Raw genomic sequence first — 22832 nt, forward strand, 5'->3', positions numbered from 1 at the left:
AAGTAAGAAGACAAGACTCAAATGGTTTGAATGCCTGACGTTTGATTGTTGTTTGAGTGGGAGATGATGAATCGCGATGAACATGAGGCAACCTAAAAAAGTTTTCTAAAAGTAAGCACTTCCGGGGCAGAAATAAACCTTATCCATAATATAATTAATTAATAAAATTGAAAAAATAAACACAAGTGGTAGGCCCGGTGCAAGTTAAAAATGCTCATTTAATAACAAGTTGGCAGGTTAAACTCACATATTACTAGCTGATGTCAACATAGGCTTGGCATTAATGAAGGCCCATCCGTCTGTTTGACACGCTTGTTGCAACCCAAAAAAAAAAAAGAAAAGAAAAACTGATAAATATATATATAAATTAAATTAAACCCGAGTAAATTAGGAACTCGGGACATGAAGCCTCTTGGCACATTGCGTGAGATATCAAACTATCAATCACAAGTGAAAAATTATTGACAATTGGTAGGAAAAAGTAAAAAAATGGGATAATGATAATATGGCGGTTATAACAGTACGTCCAGTGTTATGTGGTACTGATAATTGTAAATGGACTGATGCAGAATATCAATGCCCAACAAAAATTTTGGAAAACCTATTCACTGGGACTTTTTCTTGACCAACAGCAGAATAGGAAAACCACATGATTATCTACATTTTCTGACTTCGTTGATTCTAACTAGTGAGTTTGAATAAATTGGTGATCTATAAAGGGTTTTCACTGCATTAGCAAAACTGCCGCCAACAAACTGATCCTTTCATCAGCCATCCATCAAATTGGTAAGGGCAAGCACCCTAACATGGCTGGAGTGAACAGTAATATTCCACCATGAGTTGAGTCAAAAGATCGTAACGTGAAGTGCACCCGCCAGGGGAAACCTACTTTGAAACTAGAACATTAGATTTCAGAAACTCGAGGCGGTTTTTGGTCAGAGTGATCTTTTCTTCTGCTTCTGCTGCCTTTTCTCTTAGTCCTTGGACCACATCCCCCGGGGCTTTCTCTACAAACTGCAGCAAACAACAACAACAAAAAAACAGCAAATGGTAATTATTACTTTAAAATTATTCATTCCCCCAAGAATTTTCCATGGACTACGCAACCATGGTGCCACACCAAATACAGACACTACAATTATTGAGGATGCTAACCACTAATAATTTATTATAGGGTGTACATATTTCTGAGAAGATTCTCAAACAAAAAGTTGAAAGGAATTTTAAAATATAGACTGAAAATATATTTCTGACAAGTTGTATAGGACGTATACAAAACAAGTTTTTTTAACTTAAAAACTAGTTTTCTATATCCAGAAACTTCAACGTCTCCAAGCACTTCAAAAGTTAATTTTTCACATGCCCAATGGTAACAAAGAGAAATGCGAAGTCTTCTATGAAGTGATCAATCAATCAGCATTTAGGACAAAACCTACCCAGTAACCCAGATATTCAACCCTATCCCATCCATCATGCTTATTTCCGAGCAAAACATAATCTACATTTCATGAAACCATATTTATGATTTACAATGTGGAAAAAAGCACTTTTCTTTAGTGGGGGGAAAAAAGCCCTATTTAATGAAAATAAACAATCGATTTACTTCTGGCTAAGTACCTTGTTATGTATATGCATAGGTTGGGACCAAGACTCAAAACAAGAAGAATCACACAAATAACTGTGTTCCTAATGCACGCAATTTCCATTGATTCATTTATTGAGTCAAGAGAAGTTACGTATTAATCATATACTAGAGATTACAACAAAAACTATGTACTCAACAATTTGTTTAAGCAAGACAATAGCGTATGATGAGCCACGAATTGTTGCATGCACTGAATATTTTAGGCTTTATTATATTAACTCGCGCTTCAACAGCATAAGCATACTATGATCTATACATGTTGATATTGTCAAGAGAAGGTCAGGCCATAGAGAGAGTAATTCATACGTTAGGAGAACTGAGTTTGGCTACGAAACCATCATACTCTTTCTGCATTTTGGAAAGACGCTTGGAAAGACGTTGAACTTCTGCTGATATATCAACCATATCAGCTAAAGGGAGATATGCCTCTAGTCCCTCACCAGCCACTAGGTGAACCGATCGATCTGCATCCCCTGAACCATATTTATTACATCCACCAAAGAGACAATTCAACAACCAGTATTCATTACACTGAAATAATAATAACTGGCTAAAATGACTGGAAGAGGAAAAACATCTCCAGGCTATGAGAGAAAATATAGAAGAATCTTGCCTGGAAGGAAATTTGTAAAATGAAGTTTTTGCACATCGAGGCGAGAGAGAAGCGTTACAACATCTCTTTCTTTCTGCGTGAGGCACAATACAGGACAAATTACTCAGTATACCATAAGAACAGAATAGTGCATGTCACATGCAGCCAGACAAAAGGAAAGAGACAGCCTGGCTATCAGGGTTTTTATATGTAGATGACAGTGATAGAGGGAAAAAAAGATAAAAGTAGTTCAGAGATAAAATTAATTTCAATTCCCCAAATATGAACTACACTTACAGATATATATTGGATAACTTCGTCGCTTGCAACTACAGATGCTGATATACGTTTTGCAGGCTCAACAGAATATTCTGCCCGAGCATTTCTGATGGCTCTTACCTGAACACATTCCAAAATGATATTTAAAAGCTCGGAAGGTTGTATATATGAGCAAGATGGTAAAAAGCAGCCTTAAATATGATTAGAGAAGAGGAAAAAGATATATACCCACCAAAGCTTGCAAATTTTTGAACTTTTTTATTGAGCTATTGTCCCTCGGAAGTCGAGTCTTAGGCCAAGGTGACACAATAAGAGCTTTCTTACGATTAGGAAGTGCCTGTTGATAAATCAAAGGAATCAGGAATTTAAAAAAGATACGAAGGAGGCTCTGAATTTTCTAATAACAGAGCTAAAAAAGTTGGAGCCTGAAGCACATTTTAGTAAGCCCAAAAAGAGTCCAAGAATGGTGATCATAATGCTAGAAGCCTAACAAAATGATGTACAAGGCCCATATGGAGTTCATATTGAATAATTCACTTGAAATACCATGTGACAAGCATATGCCTTAGACAAGGATCATAAGTGACATCCAAGAACATCCAAAAGGGGACAAGAATGCATCATTATGCATTAATTATGATTTAAATTCGGTTTTAGGAAGTTTCCTTTTTCTTATTTGCTTTGAATAAGGCCTTTTGGTCAAAAATTATTTTAAAAGATTATATTTTGCTTCAGTTTCCTATTTTTAGATAGCAGACTTGTTTTTGAAGTTTAATTTATTTCCTTTGATCTCTATGTCATAAATGGTGCCTCCCATAGTTAACTAATCATTAATGAGGCATTATCCCTAGCATTTATGTCTTAGGATGCTAATTCTAGAGTGTTCTATGGCTGCCTATGTATAGGCTACGTTTTTGTGCTTGAATTTCAGACTTAGATGAATGAGAATTGAATTTATTTCTCTCTGTGTGAACTTTGCTTGCATCCTCGTACTCTTGTGAGAATACTCGACAATATCAAAGGATTGATCAACCTTGTGGTGTCTTCATGGCTAAGATTATAAGAGACAGGTTCTCTTAAGGTTTTACCTAGATCAACTGTTCATTCATTACTTGATTCTAGCCAGTTCGTATGTCACCCTCATATCAAGTGACATCAGAGCTAGGTTTGCTAGATTTCAAGTTCTATCTTTTGTGTTTTCATTTTTTTTTGTTGCTTCCTTTTTTTTTTTTTGTTCCGTTCTCTTTATTCTGTCTTCCTCCCTTCTTCTTTATTTCCATTCCTTTTTTTTTTTTTTTTCCCTTTTCATCTTCTCTCCACCCATTGTTTGTATTTGTTCAACTTGCTTTGTTCTTTTGAGTAGCCAAAAAAAAAAGAAAAAAAAAGAAAAAAAAAGCCCACTTATATTGAGAAAAAAAAAGCTAAAAAAAGAAATTCGAAAATTCATGGGGGAAAAAAAGATTGAAGGCACGTTTCCTACTTTGAAAATACTTCCATTGCAAATCACAAGTAATTTTCTAAATCTTTAAGTTTGGGTGGTAAGACTTACTTTTCTTTCTTTTTTGTTTCCTATTTTGAATTCCTTTCCTTTTCTTACTACTATCCTATCCTCTTTCTTCAAGTTTCCTTTATTCTTTTGTTTCCTATTCCTTTTCCTTCCTTTTCATACTACTTGCCTAATTTGAGTTCTTTTCTTACAAGGTATTCACTTTCTTAAAATTCTCTCAAGGTAATACCTTTCTTATTTTCCTTTATTTTCATACTCTTATTTTTGTTCTTTACTTTCTTCCTTCCTTTACCACATTTTTTTCTATCTTTTTTTTCCTTCCACCATATACTTCTCTCCTCACTTTCTTTTTACCTCCTTTCATTTCATCCTTTGTTTTCCTATACTTCTTCTTTCATCTCTTATTTCTTTTTTTTCACCACATAGTTGACAGCTCTTACAATTTCTGATTGTGAAGGCTACTACTTTTTAATATTGTCTCTTAGTTTTTATTGAGTTTCAATCAAGAATACAATAGAAGACAAGCTTGGGTGGTAAAAGACAAGAGTGCTTTACTTCAATATAAAAGCCAGATTTGAGAGGACCACGAGTGGGACCAAACTGATTGAGTAAAACATGTCTTTTATTCTTATTTTTTTTCTCCTTGCTTAAACTAACATTTCAGATTAAAGATGAGTGGGAAAGAATCCAACAATGAGTTTGGATTTGTCCTAACAGAAGGTTATAAATAGCCTCCATATGGTATTCTTGTGGTTGTGCTGAAAATTGACCAACTGCTCCAACAGCAAAGCTTATGTCAGATCTAGTCTGGGACAAATATATGAGCTTGCCCACTAGTCTTTTTATATCTCTCTGCACCAGCTAGAAGTCCATTTTTTTTTAATTCTAGATTAACAGATGGATCCACAGGAGTTGATGGTTTAGATCCCAGCATACCTGTTTCCTTGAGTAGATGGAGAATATATTTTCTTTGGGATACAAAAATGCCCCTTTTTGATCTAGCAATTTCCATTCCAAGAAAGTACCTTAGGTTCCCAACGTCTTTAACTTCAAATGCTGCTGCCAGGTTTATTTTCAACTATCTATCTCTTCAAAATCATCACCAATAATTACAATGTCATCAACATGCACAATTAAGATAGCTATTTTCAAACCTGAATACTTAACAAATAGTGTATGATCAAATTGACATTAGATGTATCTTACACCTTTTACCACCTTTGTAAATCTCTCAAACCAGGCCCTTGGTGATTGTTTAAGGCCATAGAGGGATTTATGTAATCTGCAAGCCTTGGTAGGATTTCCCTGTTCCCCCAAACCTTCTGGGACCTTCATGTAGACCTCTTCTTTGAGATCTCCATTCAAAAATGCATTTTGTACATCTAATTGATGTAAGGCCAATCTAGCTTGGCAGCTACCGAGAACATGTTATACAAAATTATCTCAGAAGTTATATAAGCAATGCCTAGGCCCTCAACTTTCAATGCTTTACCATCTACAACCTTTACAAAAATATTGAAAGGGCAAGGTCTTATGTTTGTTAACAAATTCGAATTTCCAATTATATGGTCAGTAGCATCAGAATCTACTATCCATAATCTCTTATCATGCACATCAATTTGCAACCGGGTATATTACCCAGTTGCAATGATATTTTCTTTGGAATCATGTTTCTATAAAAATCTTCTGAGTAAATCAAGTTCTTCTATGCTGAATTCCGACTCACTTGAACCTTCAGTAGTGCCTAAGTATCCCCGGTCTTCTTGCCTTCCTTTCTTTGGAGGTCTGCCATGTAATTTCCAGCAGACATCCTTCATGTGACCTTTCTTCTTGCAATGATCACACCATTTATTGAGTTTTTTGTGATCATCTTGGATTGCTCCCTTAGATGTTAGTGCACTTGGCTGAACAGCTTCAACAGAGCTGTCAGTAATTAATTTCTTTTGACTCTGTTCACCACGTAATGTAAAGAATACTTCTCTCAGTGGGGGCAAGTTCTCAAGCACCATAATTTTGCCCGGTACTTCTTCAAATGAGGCACCTAGTCCAAGAAGAAACTTAAAGATGCGTTTTTCTTCTTTAATGTTAGCATAAAGCGCTGCATCTCCAGTGCAACTCCAAGCATGTGGCTCATATGCATCAAGTCGCTACCATTTAACAATTAATTCAGTGTAGTATTAGATCACTGAAAAGTTACCTTTCTTGAAATCATGGAGGAAGCACTCAATCTCGAGTATGGCAACCTTGTTTTTGACGGCAACAAACATATCCTTTGTAGCATCCCATACTTTTTTCGCTGTTGAGAAGAAAGAAAAGTGAGTGCTAATTTCAGTGGTCATTGAATTTATCAACCATGCCTGCACCATTGAATTTTTTGTTTCCCAAGTGGCATACTTTTGGTCGCTAGCTGCGTGTTTGTCTATCGCAACAGTGAGGTATCCATACTTCTCATTGCTTATGATGAAGAATCTCACACTAGAAGACCATTAGAGGTAATTGTCTCCATTAAGACGATGAATGGTAATGGCCGAAGGGAGGGGCTCGGATGAATTCTCGTTGCTAGTTGAATTGGTTGTTGTTGCTACCAACCCAGTGGAGTTTGTTTCTGATTGTCTAGGGTTGTTTTCTCCATCATTAGGTAGGCCCATACCGAAAGTTATCATTTTGCTCTAATACCATGAACAACTCTAATCGTTCTGAATTGTTGTTTTATTCAAATGAGATGCTAGTTACAAATAGAGCATAGAAACCCGAATAGATGAGAGTGATAAGCCGAAATCCTAGTGATTGACCTGGATCCTAGGAAATACAAATTCAAATAATAAAGATGAAAACAGAATAATATCCCTGGATACTAGATTACATCATAAATTTAAATTTCAAACTAGTGCTAACTAGGATAAGGGTTTTTAGGCCCATGGCCCAATTCCTCTTCTGCCGCCAACCAAATGGAAGAGTCAAAGGTATCCAAAGCTAATAGTAGTGATGAGGAGGTCATTTGATCTGGTTCATCCTCTTTAAAGAGCAAGAGCAAATATTCCAAAAATAACGTAGTCATAGCTGACCCAAAAATCAAGTATCTTACTTTCAACAATAATACCAATTCGGATAAATATCTTGATGAGAGGATGAAATTTGAGCAAATTTTAAAAATGAATGATTGGGCTGAAGAAATGAGGATAAAACTAGCTTCATTATAGTTTCTGACTATGCTACTATTTGGTAGGAAGATTTAGAGCTTCAAAGGTGCCTTAAGTGCAAAGGTCCACCTCGTACATGGAAAAAGCTAAAGAAACTTATGCGCAAAAAGTATGTTCTCAGTTTCTACTATCGAGAGCTTAATAGAAAGTTGCAACTGTTTAACCAAGACTCTATGATAGTAAAAGAATATGTACATGAACTCGATCTTCTTAAGATGCATGCTGGAGTACAAGAAGATGAATAATCAAGCATGATCAAAAATTATTGATGGTTTGAAACGTAAAATTAGAGACAAAGTTGGTATGTACATTTTTGTTGATAAGGAAGAGTTAGTGCACAAAGTCATCAAAATTGAAAAACAGTTTAAAGAGAAACACTCCAAATCCTCATTCTATGGCTGGAGGGACTCTAAATCAAATTCCAAGTGGAAGGATTCTAAGGCTAAGAATGCAGCCAAGGAGAAATCGAAGCCCAAGGGTGATGGTGGTAAAAAACTTGACTCTTAAAACTTCTACTTATGAAACCCCTTCTCTTCAATATTTTAGATGTCGTGAAAACAGACATATTGCTTCCAAATGTCCCAATAAGAAAGCCATTATTCTCAAGGATAATGGTGAATATGACAATGAACATTCTAGTGATAAAAGTGATGATGACATGCTTTTTTTGGTGACTGATTCTGAATTGGAGATTAATGAAACTAAGCCTATTACAGGAGAAGCATTGGTGGCTAAAAGAGCCCTAAATATGCAAGTAAAGGAAAATCACGATTAAGTATCGCTACCCTATTCCTAGATTAGATGATATGTTAGATGAGTTGCATGATACTGCTTTATTCTCTAAAACTGATCTTAGGAGTGGTTACCATCAAATTCACATAAAAGAGGGAGATGAATGAAAAAGAGCATTTAAAATTAAATTTGGATTGTACAAATAGTTAGTTATGCTTTTTATTTTTATAAGCTTAATGAATTATATTTTTCGTTTATTTATTGGAAAGTTTGTAGTTATCTACTTTGATGATATTCTTGTCTATAATAGAATAATAGATGACCATGTTATTCACTTGTGTGAAGTGTTTCAAACTCAGAGAGAGAATAGCTTTTATAGCTAATATTCTACTGTATTTCTTGATTCTGTTACAAGTGCTCAAGGGATCTGTGTGGATGAGGAAAAGATAAAAGCTATAAGAAATTGGCCAACCCCAAAGAATGCCAATAAAATTAGGAACTTTCATGGATTAGCAAGTTTCTATACGAGGTTTGTCAAAGATTTTTCAGTTATTGTTATGCTTCTAAAAGAGCTTGTTAAGAAACTTGTGACATTTAAATAGAGTGAAACAAAAGAAACAGCTTTTAATACCTTTAAAAAAAAAAAAATTAACCAATGTACTACTTTTGTGTTTACCTGATTTTAATAAAATCTTTGAAATGGAATGTGATACTTCTAGAGTTGGTATTGGTGTTGTTCTAATGCAAGAGTCCAGGCATATTACTTACTTGAGTGAGAAATTAAGTGGAGTTTCTTTGAATTACTCTACTTATAATAAAGAACTCCATGCTTTGAAAAAAACTTTAGAAACTTAGCAGCATTATCTATAACCCAAGGAGTTCATTATTCATTCTGATCATGAAAATCTGAAGTTTTCAAAATCTCAAGGGAAGCTCAACAAAAAACATGCTCATTGGTTGGAGTTCATAAAGACCTTTCCATATGTGATCAAACATAAACAAGGTAAAGAGAATGTTGTTGCTAATACTTTTTTTTAGGAGGTATTTTCTTATCACTTCTCTTCTTGCTAGATGACTTGGATTTGAATTGTTGAAAGGGTTGTGTGAGTCTGATTGTGATTTTTCTAAAATTTAGTTTTCTTTTGAAAAACATGAGGTGAATAACTTTTATAAATCTGATGGGTTTCTTTCTAAGAAAGATAAATTGTGCATCCCCAATTGCTCTAGACGTGAATTGCTTGTAAAAAAAACTCATGGTGGTTGTTTGATTGCTTACTTTAGTGTTGATTAAACTTTAACTCTCTTGCATAAACACTTTCATTGAAAAGATGTTTCTATTTGTGCTAAATATGTGACATGTAAGCATGCAAAATTAAGGTTCAACCTCATAATTTGTATTCTCTTTTTACCTGTGCCTTCCCAACCCTAGATGGATATTTCTATGAATTTTGTGTTGGGTTTGCCTAGGTCTCAATTTGAAAAAGACAGTATCTTTGTTATGGTTGATAGATTTAGTAAAATAGCTCATTTTATTGCATGTTTTAAAACAAATAATGCTATCCATATTCTTGACTTGTTTTTCAAGGAAATTGTTAGGTTACATGGTGTCCAAAATCATTGGGAGTGATAGGGATGTGAAATTCCTTAACCATTTTTGGAAGAATTAATGGAGTAAGCTAGGAACTACATTATTATTTTCTACTGTGACACATCCCCAAACTGATGGGCAAACTAATGCCTCGTTTGGTAGGATGGAAAAGTTTTTGATGGAAGTGGAAGTAGAAATGGAAGTGGAAGTGGAAGTGGAATTGGGCTGGAAGTGAGCTTTAAAAGTTTGTTTGGTGTGATAGAAATGAATGGGGAATTGATATAAACTTTTTTATTAAAAAAAAGATAAAATGTGTGAAAGTAACATAAAAAGACCTTATTGCCCTCATTAAAAAAGTAAAAAAATAAAACAGAATAATGAAATTTCTCTTGCCCTAGTCGTTCGTTTTGGCCCAATTATCTCCTTCAGCAAATCGCTACGCCTCACGTCCTCTGCCTCGCATTCTCCGATTTCATATTCATATACTCCATAAGGCACTGCAACACCATCAATTTCCCTTCCTCCTTGGCCTTCGTTCCCTCATCTGTGCCAATCTGAATTGAAGACGAAGATTTGCCCCCGTAAGTTTCTGCGATCGAAAACTTTTCTTTTTTTTTTCGGTAGAAGAACTTGTGAGTTTGTATATTGCTTTTTTTATTTTCATCAATATTTATTCATGTTCTGATCTCCTGGGTAAAGGTTCAAGAAAATAATGCTTGGTTAAATGAAAAGGAAGAAATTAAGCCCTTGCTCTGCTGGAACTTCCACTATGCTCTGCTGCGATATCCGCTGGTCTTCGCTGTGTCTTCAAATGAGCCCTTGCTTTCTCCCACCAGCTTGTGGGATGCGAAAAGACAATCGAAGATGAGAAAATAATATGGTTTCTTTTTTATTTGGAAGAGGGGCAAAGATGTCCATATATTTCATAAGTTGGGACAATATTGTCCAAAAATTTTCACTTCCATGGAACTTATATGGATTCCACCGGCCAATCCAAGGAACCCACTTCCATCATTTTTGATGGAAGTGGGTTCCACATGGAAGTGGGTTCACACAAAACAATCAGCTCAATTTATGGGTTCCACTTCCACTTCCAATTCTTTGGCCCAAGTTCCATCATACCAAACGTAGCATAAGGTAGTCAATAGAATACCTACTACCTTGTTGTGTGCAATAATTCAAAAGAACTTGAAGAGTTGGGTCAATTGTTTACTTCATATTGAGTTTGTATATAACAGAGTTGTTCACTCTTCTACTTCCTTCTCTCAATTTGAAGTTGTTTATGATTTTAGTCATTTGTCTTCTTTAGATATATTACCATTACCTTCTAGTGAACAAACAAATTTTGATGGCAAGAAAAAGACTGAGTTTATGCAGGGATTACATACCAAGGTAAGAGCCACCCTAGAGAGGAAAAATAAACAATATGCTAAGCAAGCTAACAAAGGTCATCAGAGGATTGTCTTTAAGCCTGACGATTGGGTTTGGGTACACCTGTAAAAAGAGATTTCCCCAACAACACAAATCTAAGTTACACTCAAGAGGAGATGGCCCTTTTCAAGTCTTGAAGGGGATCAATGCAACGCTTATAAAATAGATTTGCCTAGCTCCTATAGTAATATTAGTGCTACTTTTAATGTGGCTGATTTATCTCTCTTTGATGCTGCAGATTCAAGGACAAATCCTTTCGAGCAAGAAAGAAATGATGGAGGAGTATGGTGTGATTAAGATCAAGTTTCAAAAGAAGAGCAAGAAGCCCAAATGCATGGAAAAGAGTCCCACATTCCAAAAAATCCACTACAAGGTATTGGATACCCAATGACAACTAAAGCTATGGAGGAGGTTTTGAAAGAGCTAAAAGAGTTAGAACCCACTTATTTGGAGGAAACACATTTTAGTGAGCATAAAAAGAGTCCAAGAATGATGATCACATTGCTAGAAGCCCAACAAGATGATGTACAAAGCCCATATGGAGTTCAAATTGAAGAATTCACTTGAAATACCATAAGCATGTGCCTTATTCAAGAAGGGTCAAGAAAGCATCTTTATGCATTAATTATGATTTAAATTCGGTTTTAGAAAGTTTTCTTCGTTTTTTTTAATTTGCTTTGAATAAAGTCTTTTGGTGAAGGATTGTTCTAGAAGATTGTGCTTTGCTTCAGTTTCCTATTTTTAGATAGCAAACTTGTTCTTGAAGTTTAACTTATTTCCTTTTATCTCTATGTCATAAATGATACCTCCCATAGTCAACTAATCATTAATGAGGCATCCTCCCTAGCATTTATATCTTAGGATGCTAATTCTAGAATTTTCTATGGTTACCTATGTATAGACTACGTTTTTGTACTTGAATTTCAAACTTAAATGAATGAGAATTAAGTTTATTTCTTTTTATATGAGCTTTGCTTGCATTCTCGTATTCTTGTGAGAATACTCAACAGTACCAAAGAATTGATCAATCTTATGGTGTCTTCGTGGCTAAAGTTGTAAGAGACAAGTTCTCTCAAGATCTTACTTAGATCAACCATCCGTCCATTACTTGATTCTAACCGGTCTGTACGTCACCTCTCATATCAATTATTGACATGGGATATAAATAATTAATTAATTTAATTTTAAAGTAAATTACACAGGCCTTTAGTAATTTTTTGCCTGAATTTCAGACTTCCTCTTTATTTTTAAAATATATATAGAGACATTCCATGGAACAAAATAAACTTTAGTCCTTTTTCCAACTAAAATATATTCCATTAACTTAAATTAATTTTTTAAAGAAAAATTTGAATAAAAAGGTATTTAGTCAAAAAATTTTAAAAAAAAAATTTCAGTGCAAGATCAATTTCAAAGGAAGTTTGCATATAATTTGAAAACCATTTAAAATAGAGAATAGTGTAATTTCATCAAAAACCAAAGGACGCCTGTGTAACTTGCACTAAATTTTTACTTATGATTGCAAAGGATGACTAAAAAGATATAAAAACTTGAAAAGATAAATCTTTTAACTGTAAAATTTATACAAATAATTAGTGGCAGTTGTGTATAATAAATCCCAATATACTGATACTTGCTGCATATAGGTACTTTAGAAAAGAACCCTCAGCATAACATTTACCTGCCATAGCTCCTCCGTTACAAATGGCATGAAAGGATGCAGCATTTTGAGAATATTCTCGAAAGTGTAAAGCAGAACAGCCTGTGCTGTTGAAGCAACTGCGTTATCTCCTGACTGGTAAAGCCGAGCCTTGCTAGCTTCGATGTACCTGAACACAGCATTGAAAGGAAAGATCAGATACCATTATTCCAAATCAAGGCAAGGAAAAAGGAGAGGAAGAAAATCACCATATACAAAATATCTTTTGCAAAATTAGTATGAAAACAATCAACGTTGGGTCAAAATGTACATTAAAAATAAGTAGAAACATACCAATCAGCAAAATCACTCCAAAAGAAATCATATATTTCTCTTCCTACTTCTCCAAAGGAAAATTTGTCATAACTTGCAGTCACAGAATCAATAAGCACGTGAAGTTTTGACACCTGTAATTTTTTTTCTTTTAATAAAAAGGTATCACAAAACCGTGCAAGATCTAGCAATAAACAAAACAGAAAGATAACATTGCATTACCACCCAACACTCTGGTAATGGTAGATTACACACTGAATCTTCTCTGTCGAACTGAAAAGAAAAATAAAATAAATTAATATCTTAGCAAAAAGAATATAACAAGCCAACTTTTTCCAGCTTTTAGAGCTATAACTCTGAACTTTTATCAGAACGAGAGAAATGTCATAATCAATAAAAACACCAGGTAAGTATGACCACGGCATACTACAAATAAAAGAAATTACTCAAGTAAGTGCTATTCTTGTTCTAATATTTGGATTTTAAGCAAACAGCAAACTCTCCTAAATAAAATAGTAATATAGCTTTTGCTAACAACGAAACTCTCCTCAAACTCCCCGAAAAGCTATATATGAAGATGCTACCAGAGAAGCACAAACACTTCAAAAGATAAGTTGTGTCAATCTGATGCATGTTGAAGGCTCGTATTAGAGATGAGCTGACACTCCAAATTACACGCAGACACTTCATTTGTTGTCATATCAAAGGATTTTAGATATTTTTTGTGTCTTGTTGAAGAAACTAGAAACTAAGTTACTACTGTCAATATTATTAGTTGATCTATTATTATTTTAATAATGCATCTCCTGGGGTAGATTTCACAGATTATCTCAATATCTTGAAAGCTTAGACCCTAGGATTCTATATCTAGCTAGATATTGAGCATCTAGTCATCTTAGGAGATTTAGGGTTTTCTTCTCTACATATGTATTCAACGCACTGCTTTATGAACAAGATAGCATCAGGGAAGCCGCAACACCTCTGATTAGCACATACCATATGCCTATATCTTTGTCAATGTTCAAAGTTCGTGGAATGCTACCGTACTAAGATTGCTTATCACCTTATAAGCCAATATGTTTCCCCAAGCAGGTGTTTCATGCTGATTAGGCAAATTTTGTAATATAAATTTGCCAGCATTCCACAATTTGTTTGTGAAGGCCTTGTTGGAGGTCAACCTTTCAGTTGACAAATTAAGGTCCTGAAAGAAAAGAAATTGTTCCGTCAATCAGAAAAGTGTTTTTGATAAGATACCTCAGAAAATATATCAAAATCAACAAAGTGTAATAATATAGAACAAAGCTAAACAAACCTGCCCAGCTGTTCCTAAAGCCAATGTGAATCGTAAAGCATCCGTCCCAAAATCTTTGATTGTGTCAAGAGGATCTATCACATTTCCCAGTGTTTTAGACATTTTTCTCCCCTAAAAAGTTGTAAGTATTACCTAATCAGTATACATAAACCAGAATCAAGTGTTTCATGTGTGAAGTCCAAAAATAAAATATCTTCATATCGTTAAAAAAAGGGAAGGCAGAAAATCAGAATCATAAAATATCTCAAATGAAATTTGAATAAATGCATTTAAAGCGCTGTTTTTGCAGTGTGTCATTTTGATAATATATTTAGCAATTATTATTAATATATGGATAAGACTTGAGAACCCTATTCATCTCATCTCTAAATATGTAACCAGAAAAATAAATTTCATTTATTATCTATGTCTTATGAACATGGATCAATGAAGTAATTATCCTACTGCTAAGTCGTTGCCCAAAAGTAACACGCTGTATGGCTTGAGTATAGTGAGAAGTGAGCTAGACTAGCTGCATCATTGCTTGGATGTAGTGTTAAATCAACAAGGGCTACCACACTCTCATAGACAGAGGTGACTAAAGAAGTTAGTTCGTAACAGCAAAATTAGATATGGTACTTGGAATATTAGGACATTGTATGGGAAATCTATGGAGGTAGCAGGAGTTATAAGAAAAAGAAGGATTAGCATCTTGTGTTTCCAAGAAACTAAATGAATTGGAGGAACTTCCATGGAATTTGGAAAGTTTAAACTTTGGTACACAGGAAAAGTGAATACAACGAATGGCGTTAGTATCATCATTGATAGAGCATGGAAGAAGAATGTGATGGAAGTTAAAAAGATTGAAGATAGAATATTATCTTGAAGAATGATTGTTAGAAAGGATACTATCAATATCATTAACGTCTATACGTCTCAAGTAGGGGCAAAAGCACATCTTAAGGATAAGTTCTGGGAAGATATGGAAGGGTTGGTTCAAAGTATAATAGCTAAAGAAAATATTTTTATTAGTGGGGACCTTAATTGACATGTTAGCAAGGAAACAGGACAATATGTTAGGGTTCATGGTGGTTTTGGCTTTGGGGATCTTAACAATAAAGAACAATCTATTCTTAACTTTTCTCTTACATACAATCAAGATTGTCAACACCTTTTTTAAAGGAACGAGAGGGGCATTTAATCACATGCAAGAGTGCAGCCTCAAGACCATATATTGATTTCTTTTTGGCTAAGAATCTGGACAGAAGGCTTTATACCAATTGTAAAATGATCCTTGGGGATGGGCTGACTGCTCAACATGGGTACTTGTCCTTAATGTGCATTTTAAGAGGATCAAACAAAAGAATTACCAAATTGTTAACCCCACAGTCAGGAGGCGACAATTAAAAGGTGAGAAGTGGGAGATGGCTGCGAGGGTTCATAGGGTTACTAAAACAATTTTGAGAGAATCCAAAGGTCATGGTCAGAGAGATAAGGAGACTTAGTGGTAGGATGAGAATGTACATGAAAAAATCAAACAGAAAAGAAATTGTTTCAAAGCCATATATTTGTGCAATAATATGCAAAACTGATATTGTTTAGCTAAAAAAGAGACAGAGAGCAGTGAGTGAAGCACGTACTAAAACATATGAGGAGTTTTATAAGGAGTTACAAAGGCGGGGGAAGAGATATTTACAAGATTTCAAAGCAAAAGGAGAGGAAAAAGAGAGATATAGACCAAGTAAGTTGTATAAAAGATTAATATAGGTGAAACAAAAGACTTTTCTATCAAGATTGGCCTACACCAGGGATCTTCTTTCAGTCCTCACTTGTTTAATCTTATTCTAGACATTCTAACTAAACTTATTCAAGAAGAAATCCCTAAATGCATGTTTTTTTGACTGATGACATGGTTCTCATGGCTTAATCAAAAAAGAAAGACTAACTCTAGATTAGAGTTACGAAGAACTCTGGAGTCGAAAGGTTTTCGTTTAAGTAAGAACAAACCAGAATATATGCATTGCAATTTTAGAAGGAGGCAAGTCAGTGGTAATTCGGAGGTTAAGATGAGAAAACGAATCATTCCTCAGGTGTCAAAGTTCAAATATCTAGAATACGAGGATAATAAAATTGATGGAGATATTTCTCATAGAATACAGGCTGGGTTGTTAGAGTAGAGGAAGGCTACCGGAGTTATTTGCGATAAGAAGATATCTCATAAGCTTAATGGAAAATTCAATCGGACTGCCATAAGACCAGTTATGCTACATGGCAATGAATGTTGGGTTCTAAAAGAAAAACAATGGCATAAAGTTGGCATAGTAGAAATAAGGATGTTAAAATAGATGTGTGGTCATATAAGAAAAGATAACATTCGAAATGAAAATATCAGAACAAGAGTAGATGTGGTCCCAGTTGAAGAGAAAATAGTTAAACATCGTTTGAGGTGATCTGCACATGTGTAGAGAAAGTCATTTGAGGCACTGGTAAGGAAGGTAAATCATCCAGTTTGAAGTCCTTTAAAAAAAGGCAGAGGAAAAATAAGGAGAACACCAATAAGATCATTAAACGAGACTTTTTGGTTAACATTATATCTAAAGACTTGGTTGTTGATAGAACACAATAAAATAATGCGATTCATATAGCCAACCCTACCTAGTGGGATGAGGCTTGATGATGTTGTTGCATTATCTATGTTCGAAAACCATTTCCATTTTTGCTACAACATACTGCCATAAGCCTACTACCATTGTTATCACTCGTTGTGGATATACACTGTCATTGAAACCCACTATAGGTTGAAATTGGACCAAAACAATCTTGAATTGAGTTAGGTCTAAGCAACTACTCAGTTCAATTGTGAACTTGAGAGGGAAAAATCCCTTTCTTCATTGATTATGAAGAAAGAGTTACATTGCTATATATGTGAGAGGGAAAAAAAACCTAGAGAATAAATACTAATTGAGTTTAATAAATGCAAGATGATAAATACAAATATTTACACAGCATTCACAAAGACCATAGGTGCTAATCATATCCAACTTGCTTATACAACTCTCAAATGCAGGGTTGAAAAATCTCTTTATTGTTACATCTGTAGCTTGAAGATTGGCAGCGAGATAAGCCAAACGATTCCTTCAACTTTTCTCTAATGAGATGCCTAACCACCTAAACATGCTTAGATCTTAAATATGGAATATGATTTTAAGGCCATGCTTATAGCACCTTTGTTGTCACAATAGAGTTTCAATGGTAAATCCACAATAACTTGTATTTCATTCAAGACTCATTTCAACCATAGCTCTTCTATTATTTTTTGAACCAATTCCTTCAATTCGAACTAAACATTGCTCTTAGACATAACTCATTGTTTCTGAATTTTCCAAATAACTAGATTTCTCCATACAAAGGAGCAATAACCAGAAGTTGATCTCCGATTAGCATAAGTTCCTCTTCATTTTACATCTGTTCCAAAGGTCATTGACTTAAAATTCTTTCCCCAGAACAGCCTTTATTCTTGCTATTTCCTCAATATGATCTCTTGTAACAACTATGTCATCAACATACACAATAAGAATGTACTTCCTACCTCCCTCAGCTTTAACAAACATCGTATGATCAACTATCTCTATTTCTAGCCTGCTAACGTCAAAACCTTTGAAAACCTGTCAAACCATGCATTTGGAGACTGCTTCAGGCCATATAGAGACTTCTTGAACCTGCATGCTTAATCACTTTTGGCTTTATCAAATCCTAGAGGTGAAGTCATGTAGACTTCTTTTGGTCCTCAATTTAGGAGAGCATTCTTGATATCTAGTTGATGAAATAACCATTGTAGGTTGGTTGCCACAAACAGTAGAACTTTGATAGTATTCAATTTTACTATTGCCCCAAATATTTCTTGGTGGTTTAGGCCATATATGTCTAAGTGAACTCTCTTACTACCAAGCATGCTTTTAACTTGTCAAGAAAGCCATCAACCTTATATTTAGGGGTAAAAAACCCCTTGTAGCTAAAAAGATTTTTGCTCCTAGGCCTTTCACTCCCATGTTCCATTATGTTCGTAAAAGAGAAAATAGATGGCAGTCGGTGGAAAAATAGACAGAGGAAAAGGCAAGGAAAAATAGATATTGAAAGTTCACTCTTGATTCCTTGACTGAAATATGCGACGCATGGGCACCTTAAATGACTGGCTTCTGCAGCTATGTTTGGGCTAATCTGGTGAATTGGAAAAGTAAAAAACAAGGTGTTGTTGCAAGAAGCTCAGCTGAAGCAGAATTCAACCCGTGAGGTTGTATGGATTAGAAGAGTACTAAGAGAGCTTGGAATTAAAGTTAACGAGCCAGCTAAGGTTTGGTGTGACAACAAAGCTAGAATTAGGATTGTTCAAAATCCTGTTTTACATGATCTAACTAAGCATATGGAAATTGACCACGACTTTATCAATGATCATATTGAAGATGACACCATTGCCTTATCCTACATACACACCACCGAACAAGTAGCTGATACTTTAACTAAAGTACTCGGCAAAGACTGATCTGAGAAGCTGAATTCCAAGCTGGAAATGATTAACATCTATCTGCCAGCTTGAGGGGGGTAGTTGGAGAGTGCCGTTTTTAATATTTAATTATCATTTGATTAATTGTTGGGCCCTGTATTTCTAAGCCGAATTAGTTTAGATTTGAATAATATATTTATCCTTTATTTTTTTGTGATTTTAGGGAGATAAGATAGGATATCAATCTTTCATTAAACCTAATCCTCTCCTACATATGTTTAAGCTCTGATCGAATGAAATTATAAGGTCAATTCTAAAACTTCTTCAATTCAAAATAACCCAGTGACATATAACGCAGCATTACTTGTGAATCCCTGATGAGTCCATGCAAATAAACATGCGAAAATGGAACTGTTCCTGTGAACTCAATCCCCATCATTACCATCCTTGCCACCCAGAAGAACAGAATATCATGCCTGTCAAGAAATGGAAGAAAAATCGTTTTTTAAGAACTTCAACAAAAGAAGCACAACATAACTCATAATATGATTGCCACATCAGGTTTAAGTGCTGGGTACCAAAATATATAAACATACAGAAACACAACTGTTGCATGGTGCAACAATTCCATGAACATCATTAAATGCATGAAAGATATGAAATCACTTATCATGTTCATAGGAGAGATAACGCTTGGCTCAGTTTTCCTTCTAGGAAAAATTGCTGTCACTATTAGTATTTTGACATTTTTTCTGTTTTCAGTCACTTTCTAAACTAAACTAGATTGCATCGTGGTGATAAACCTATTGACGTCAGCAAAACTAATCGACCCAACTATCCCACTTTTAGAAACAAAACCAAATAAAGTTTATTCAATAAGCAATACCTATAAATATAGTGGGCTCTCATCTCATACAAACCAGAGGAGATAAGAATCATCATCTAAAGCAATGCTTATTACCCAAGTAAAGATAAAAGCTAAAAACAGAACCCAAAAAACTGCTGTCACCAAGGAGCAGGAGCAAGCACACCAGGCACATACCCTGTCTCAAGCATTGTAGTTGGATAGAATCGTTTAAAATCCTCAGCAGACAGATCTGGCCATCCAAGGGTGCTAAAAGGCCACAGTGCACTGACCAAATATATCACACGTGATTAGTACATATAATTAAAAAGAAAATATCAGCACATCATCAAGAAAGACTATTACTTTAACAGGGAAGAGAGGAAAAAATAGCAAAACATGCTTCCAAGAGAGATTTCATAAACTAGTGACCTGAAAACTTTTACTAGGTAACCAAAATCTGATTAACATAAAAGTATTCTCATGTATCTAATTATCTGAATAATTGTACAATCAATTCCATGCAAAGAGGAAAAGCTGAAACAAAACAATAAAAATGGAAGAGAATAACTAACTGCTGGTCTACCGAAAGACACATTAACTGCATAAATTTATCTCATGCTTATCACTGGATCTACATATACACGTCCATATATGTAAAATGCAGATGGTAAATGAATAGCCTCTTAGGAAAATGTTTCAGCAAAAATATAAACTCATAAGACAAATTTTTATTGAAGTACAAGATACCAGGGGTTAGTGGACATTAAAAACGCATGAACACTACCAATTACACAAGATATGACAAGCTTTGTATCCATGTCACAAAACGTCTAACAGGAGTGCCAAACACCCACCAAAGATTGAAATTTTAACTGCCTGTACATAATAATTGCAATTAAAATTATATATAAACAGCGATGAATAACTCTGCTTAATGAGAAAACCTTGAAAACCAAGTGTCAAGAACGTCAGGGTCCTGATATATTTCTACATTATTCCCATATGCTTCATGAGCCTTCTCCAGTGCTTCATCAGCATTTCTAGCAACTATATATTCCTCTGCATTTTCTTTTCCAACAATGTACCAAACAGGTATCCGGTGTCCCCACCATAGTTGTCTGCTTATACACCAATCCTTAATGTTGGAAAGCCAGTGATTATAAATCTGTCATTAGCATAAAGCAGAGAGTGAAACATGAACACAGCGTGAAGTCAGATCCAACAGTATATTGACAAGTTGTACTTTGTGCCCTACAACATATTAAGTAGGAAAATACTTTCGGCTTGTACTACATTATCTACACAAAATTTAAGCATTAATAGAAATTTAAAAAGAAAAAAGTGTTGTGATCAGACTGAATTACCCTAAACTTTATTATATTATTAATTAGCTACAAATTGGTGCATCACTGCCTCACCTTCAGACAAGATATGAACCCACCATCATAAACCTTTCAATACAATTACAGTAGCAATCCATAGACCAATAATACAATATGTGTGTTTGTGTGAATAAGTAAAGCAAGAACCACGAGAGTTGGAAATTTAGAAAATTTAAGCAGGTCTGAGAATTAGCAAACAAAGTGTAGCAGTTAAAGTTCTCTAGAAAGTAAAAGAGATGTTGTGAAACTATTGAACAATCTCAATGAGTGGGGACATCTAATAGTGAATGTGTTTTACCAAACCTTCTCAAATCTTTCAGGAATTATGGTCAGCTCTCCCTTTTCAACCGCTTGAAGAGCTTTTTCAGCAAGAGGCTCCATAGTAACAAACCACTGTTTACTAACAAGTGGCTCTATAACCTGATTTAAAAAATGAAGACAAACTCTAAAGAGGAGCAAGCAAATGAAAATAAGAATACACAAGAACTATAAGAAAAGTGGAATTTATTAATATCCACACATAAAGTTATAATATAAATAAATAAACATCAACTTGAAAGGGGAAAAATCTCACTTCTCCACCGCGCTGAGATCTGGGAACACGTAAAGTATGTGGCTCCTTTTTCTCAGCTAATCCTGCCTCCTCAAGCTCTGCCCATAATCTCTTTCGAGCCTCAAACCGATCAAGGCCTCTAGTATTACAGGTTGTGTTTCATATATCAGGCACAATGCCACATAATTGAAAAGGGGAAAAAGAAATTGTAGAAGATACCTGTACAAGCCAGCAACCTCATTAAGTGTCCCATCCTTGTTCATCACATTAAGTATTGGAAGACCAAGCTTTCGAGCAAGTAAGTAATCATCATGATCATGTCCAGGACTAATTTTCAGTACTCCTGTTCCAAACTCTCTAGCAACATGCTGCAGGACATAAGGGCAATAAATATTAAGCACTGACATACAGAGTTCACATCAAAGTTGTCTCCAAAAGAAATAATTGTAACAAGAGGTAGAAACCAAAAAATATTATGTCTAAAAACTTTTGTATCATGAAATAATGTACTTATGCAAAACACATAATAAACAAATAAATGACAAGGATTAGCATGAAGCAGGCAGCTTATTAAGTATAAATTTATAGGGGCAATAAGAATTTAAGAGGCCTCCATTATTTGTAATTTGAAGTTATGCTATAAAGCAACAGAGCCAAAGACAACACATATAGTACGGAGAAAAGTGGGGGGAAGTTGATAAAATTCCATCTAACAAATTGAAAAATCTCTTTTCCCATCTCTAATGAATTAATTGTTTGATCACATAAACAAATCTCAAACAGATGCCACGAGAATAAAGGATAAAACATTCTCCTTAAAAGAGTAAAAATTAAAAGCACAAAAGAGGCAGAGAAAGTAAATCAAGCCAACAAAACCTTAAGACCGCTGTGGTTTTTCATCTAAGCATGAAAACCCCTAGCATCGTCCACCGACCAAGGTAAGGCCTAGAAAACAACCCTTACGTTTAAAACTTTCAATATACTAATTCAAATAAAAGTCACCAGAGATAAACCTTGGGTTCAAGGAAGCGATTTCAAATTGTTTAGAAATTCTACAATGGGAATTTTCCAAAGACAAATTAGAATTAAAAGAATATAAACCCGTATTCAACCAATATGACAGTAATTATATTTTTTTTTTAACCAGTAATAAGAATAGATTGGGATTTCCATACCTTGTCTGAAAGAATAGGAACATGACGTCCAAATGTCATAGGCACAATTGCCATCTGACCAATATACTTGGAATATCGCTCATCCTGTAATTTGGTGATTAGCATGAGATGCAGACATCAACTATAATGGAAAATGA

General features: G+C 34.7%; 1 protein-coding gene across 1 annotated transcript in view; it reads right to left on the minus strand.

Moving 5' to 3' along the window:
- Window positions 1–387: 387 nt before the first annotated feature.
- The window catches only part of LOC114711769 (valine--tRNA ligase, chloroplastic/mitochondrial 2-like), a 33422-nt gene continuing 10977 nt past the window's right edge, over window positions 388–22832 (minus strand). The window contains exons 8-24 of the mRNA XM_028896223.1: window positions 22696–22779; window positions 21740–21888; window positions 21542–21659; window positions 21271–21387; window positions 20530–20750; window positions 19781–19870; window positions 19103–19214; window positions 14259–14369; window positions 14010–14147; window positions 13169–13219; window positions 12968–13080; window positions 12656–12803; window positions 2749–2853; window positions 2535–2636; window positions 2259–2331; window positions 1952–2118; window positions 388–1014 (exon numbers count right to left, since the gene is read on the minus strand). Of these exons, the coding sequence (XP_028752056.1) occupies window positions 886–1014; window positions 1952–2118; window positions 2259–2331; window positions 2535–2636; window positions 2749–2853; window positions 12656–12803; window positions 12968–13080; window positions 13169–13219; window positions 14010–14147; window positions 14259–14369; window positions 19103–19214; window positions 19781–19870; window positions 20530–20750; window positions 21271–21387; window positions 21542–21659; window positions 21740–21888; window positions 22696–22779 (2028 nt within the window). The 3' untranslated portion in view covers window positions 388–885. The remainder of the gene's footprint in view (window positions 1015–1951; window positions 2119–2258; window positions 2332–2534; window positions 2637–2748; window positions 2854–12655; window positions 12804–12967; window positions 13081–13168; window positions 13220–14009; window positions 14148–14258; window positions 14370–19102; window positions 19215–19780; window positions 19871–20529; window positions 20751–21270; window positions 21388–21541; window positions 21660–21739; window positions 21889–22695; window positions 22780–22832) is intronic.

Source organism: Neltuma alba, unplaced genomic scaffold (assembly GCF_004799145.2).
Source record: "Neltuma alba isolate B1F8T4 unplaced genomic scaffold, ASM479914v2 tig00000261_pilon, whole genome shotgun sequence".
In the NCBI taxonomy this organism is placed as follows: domain Eukaryota; kingdom Viridiplantae; phylum Streptophyta; class Magnoliopsida; order Fabales; family Fabaceae; genus Neltuma; species Neltuma alba.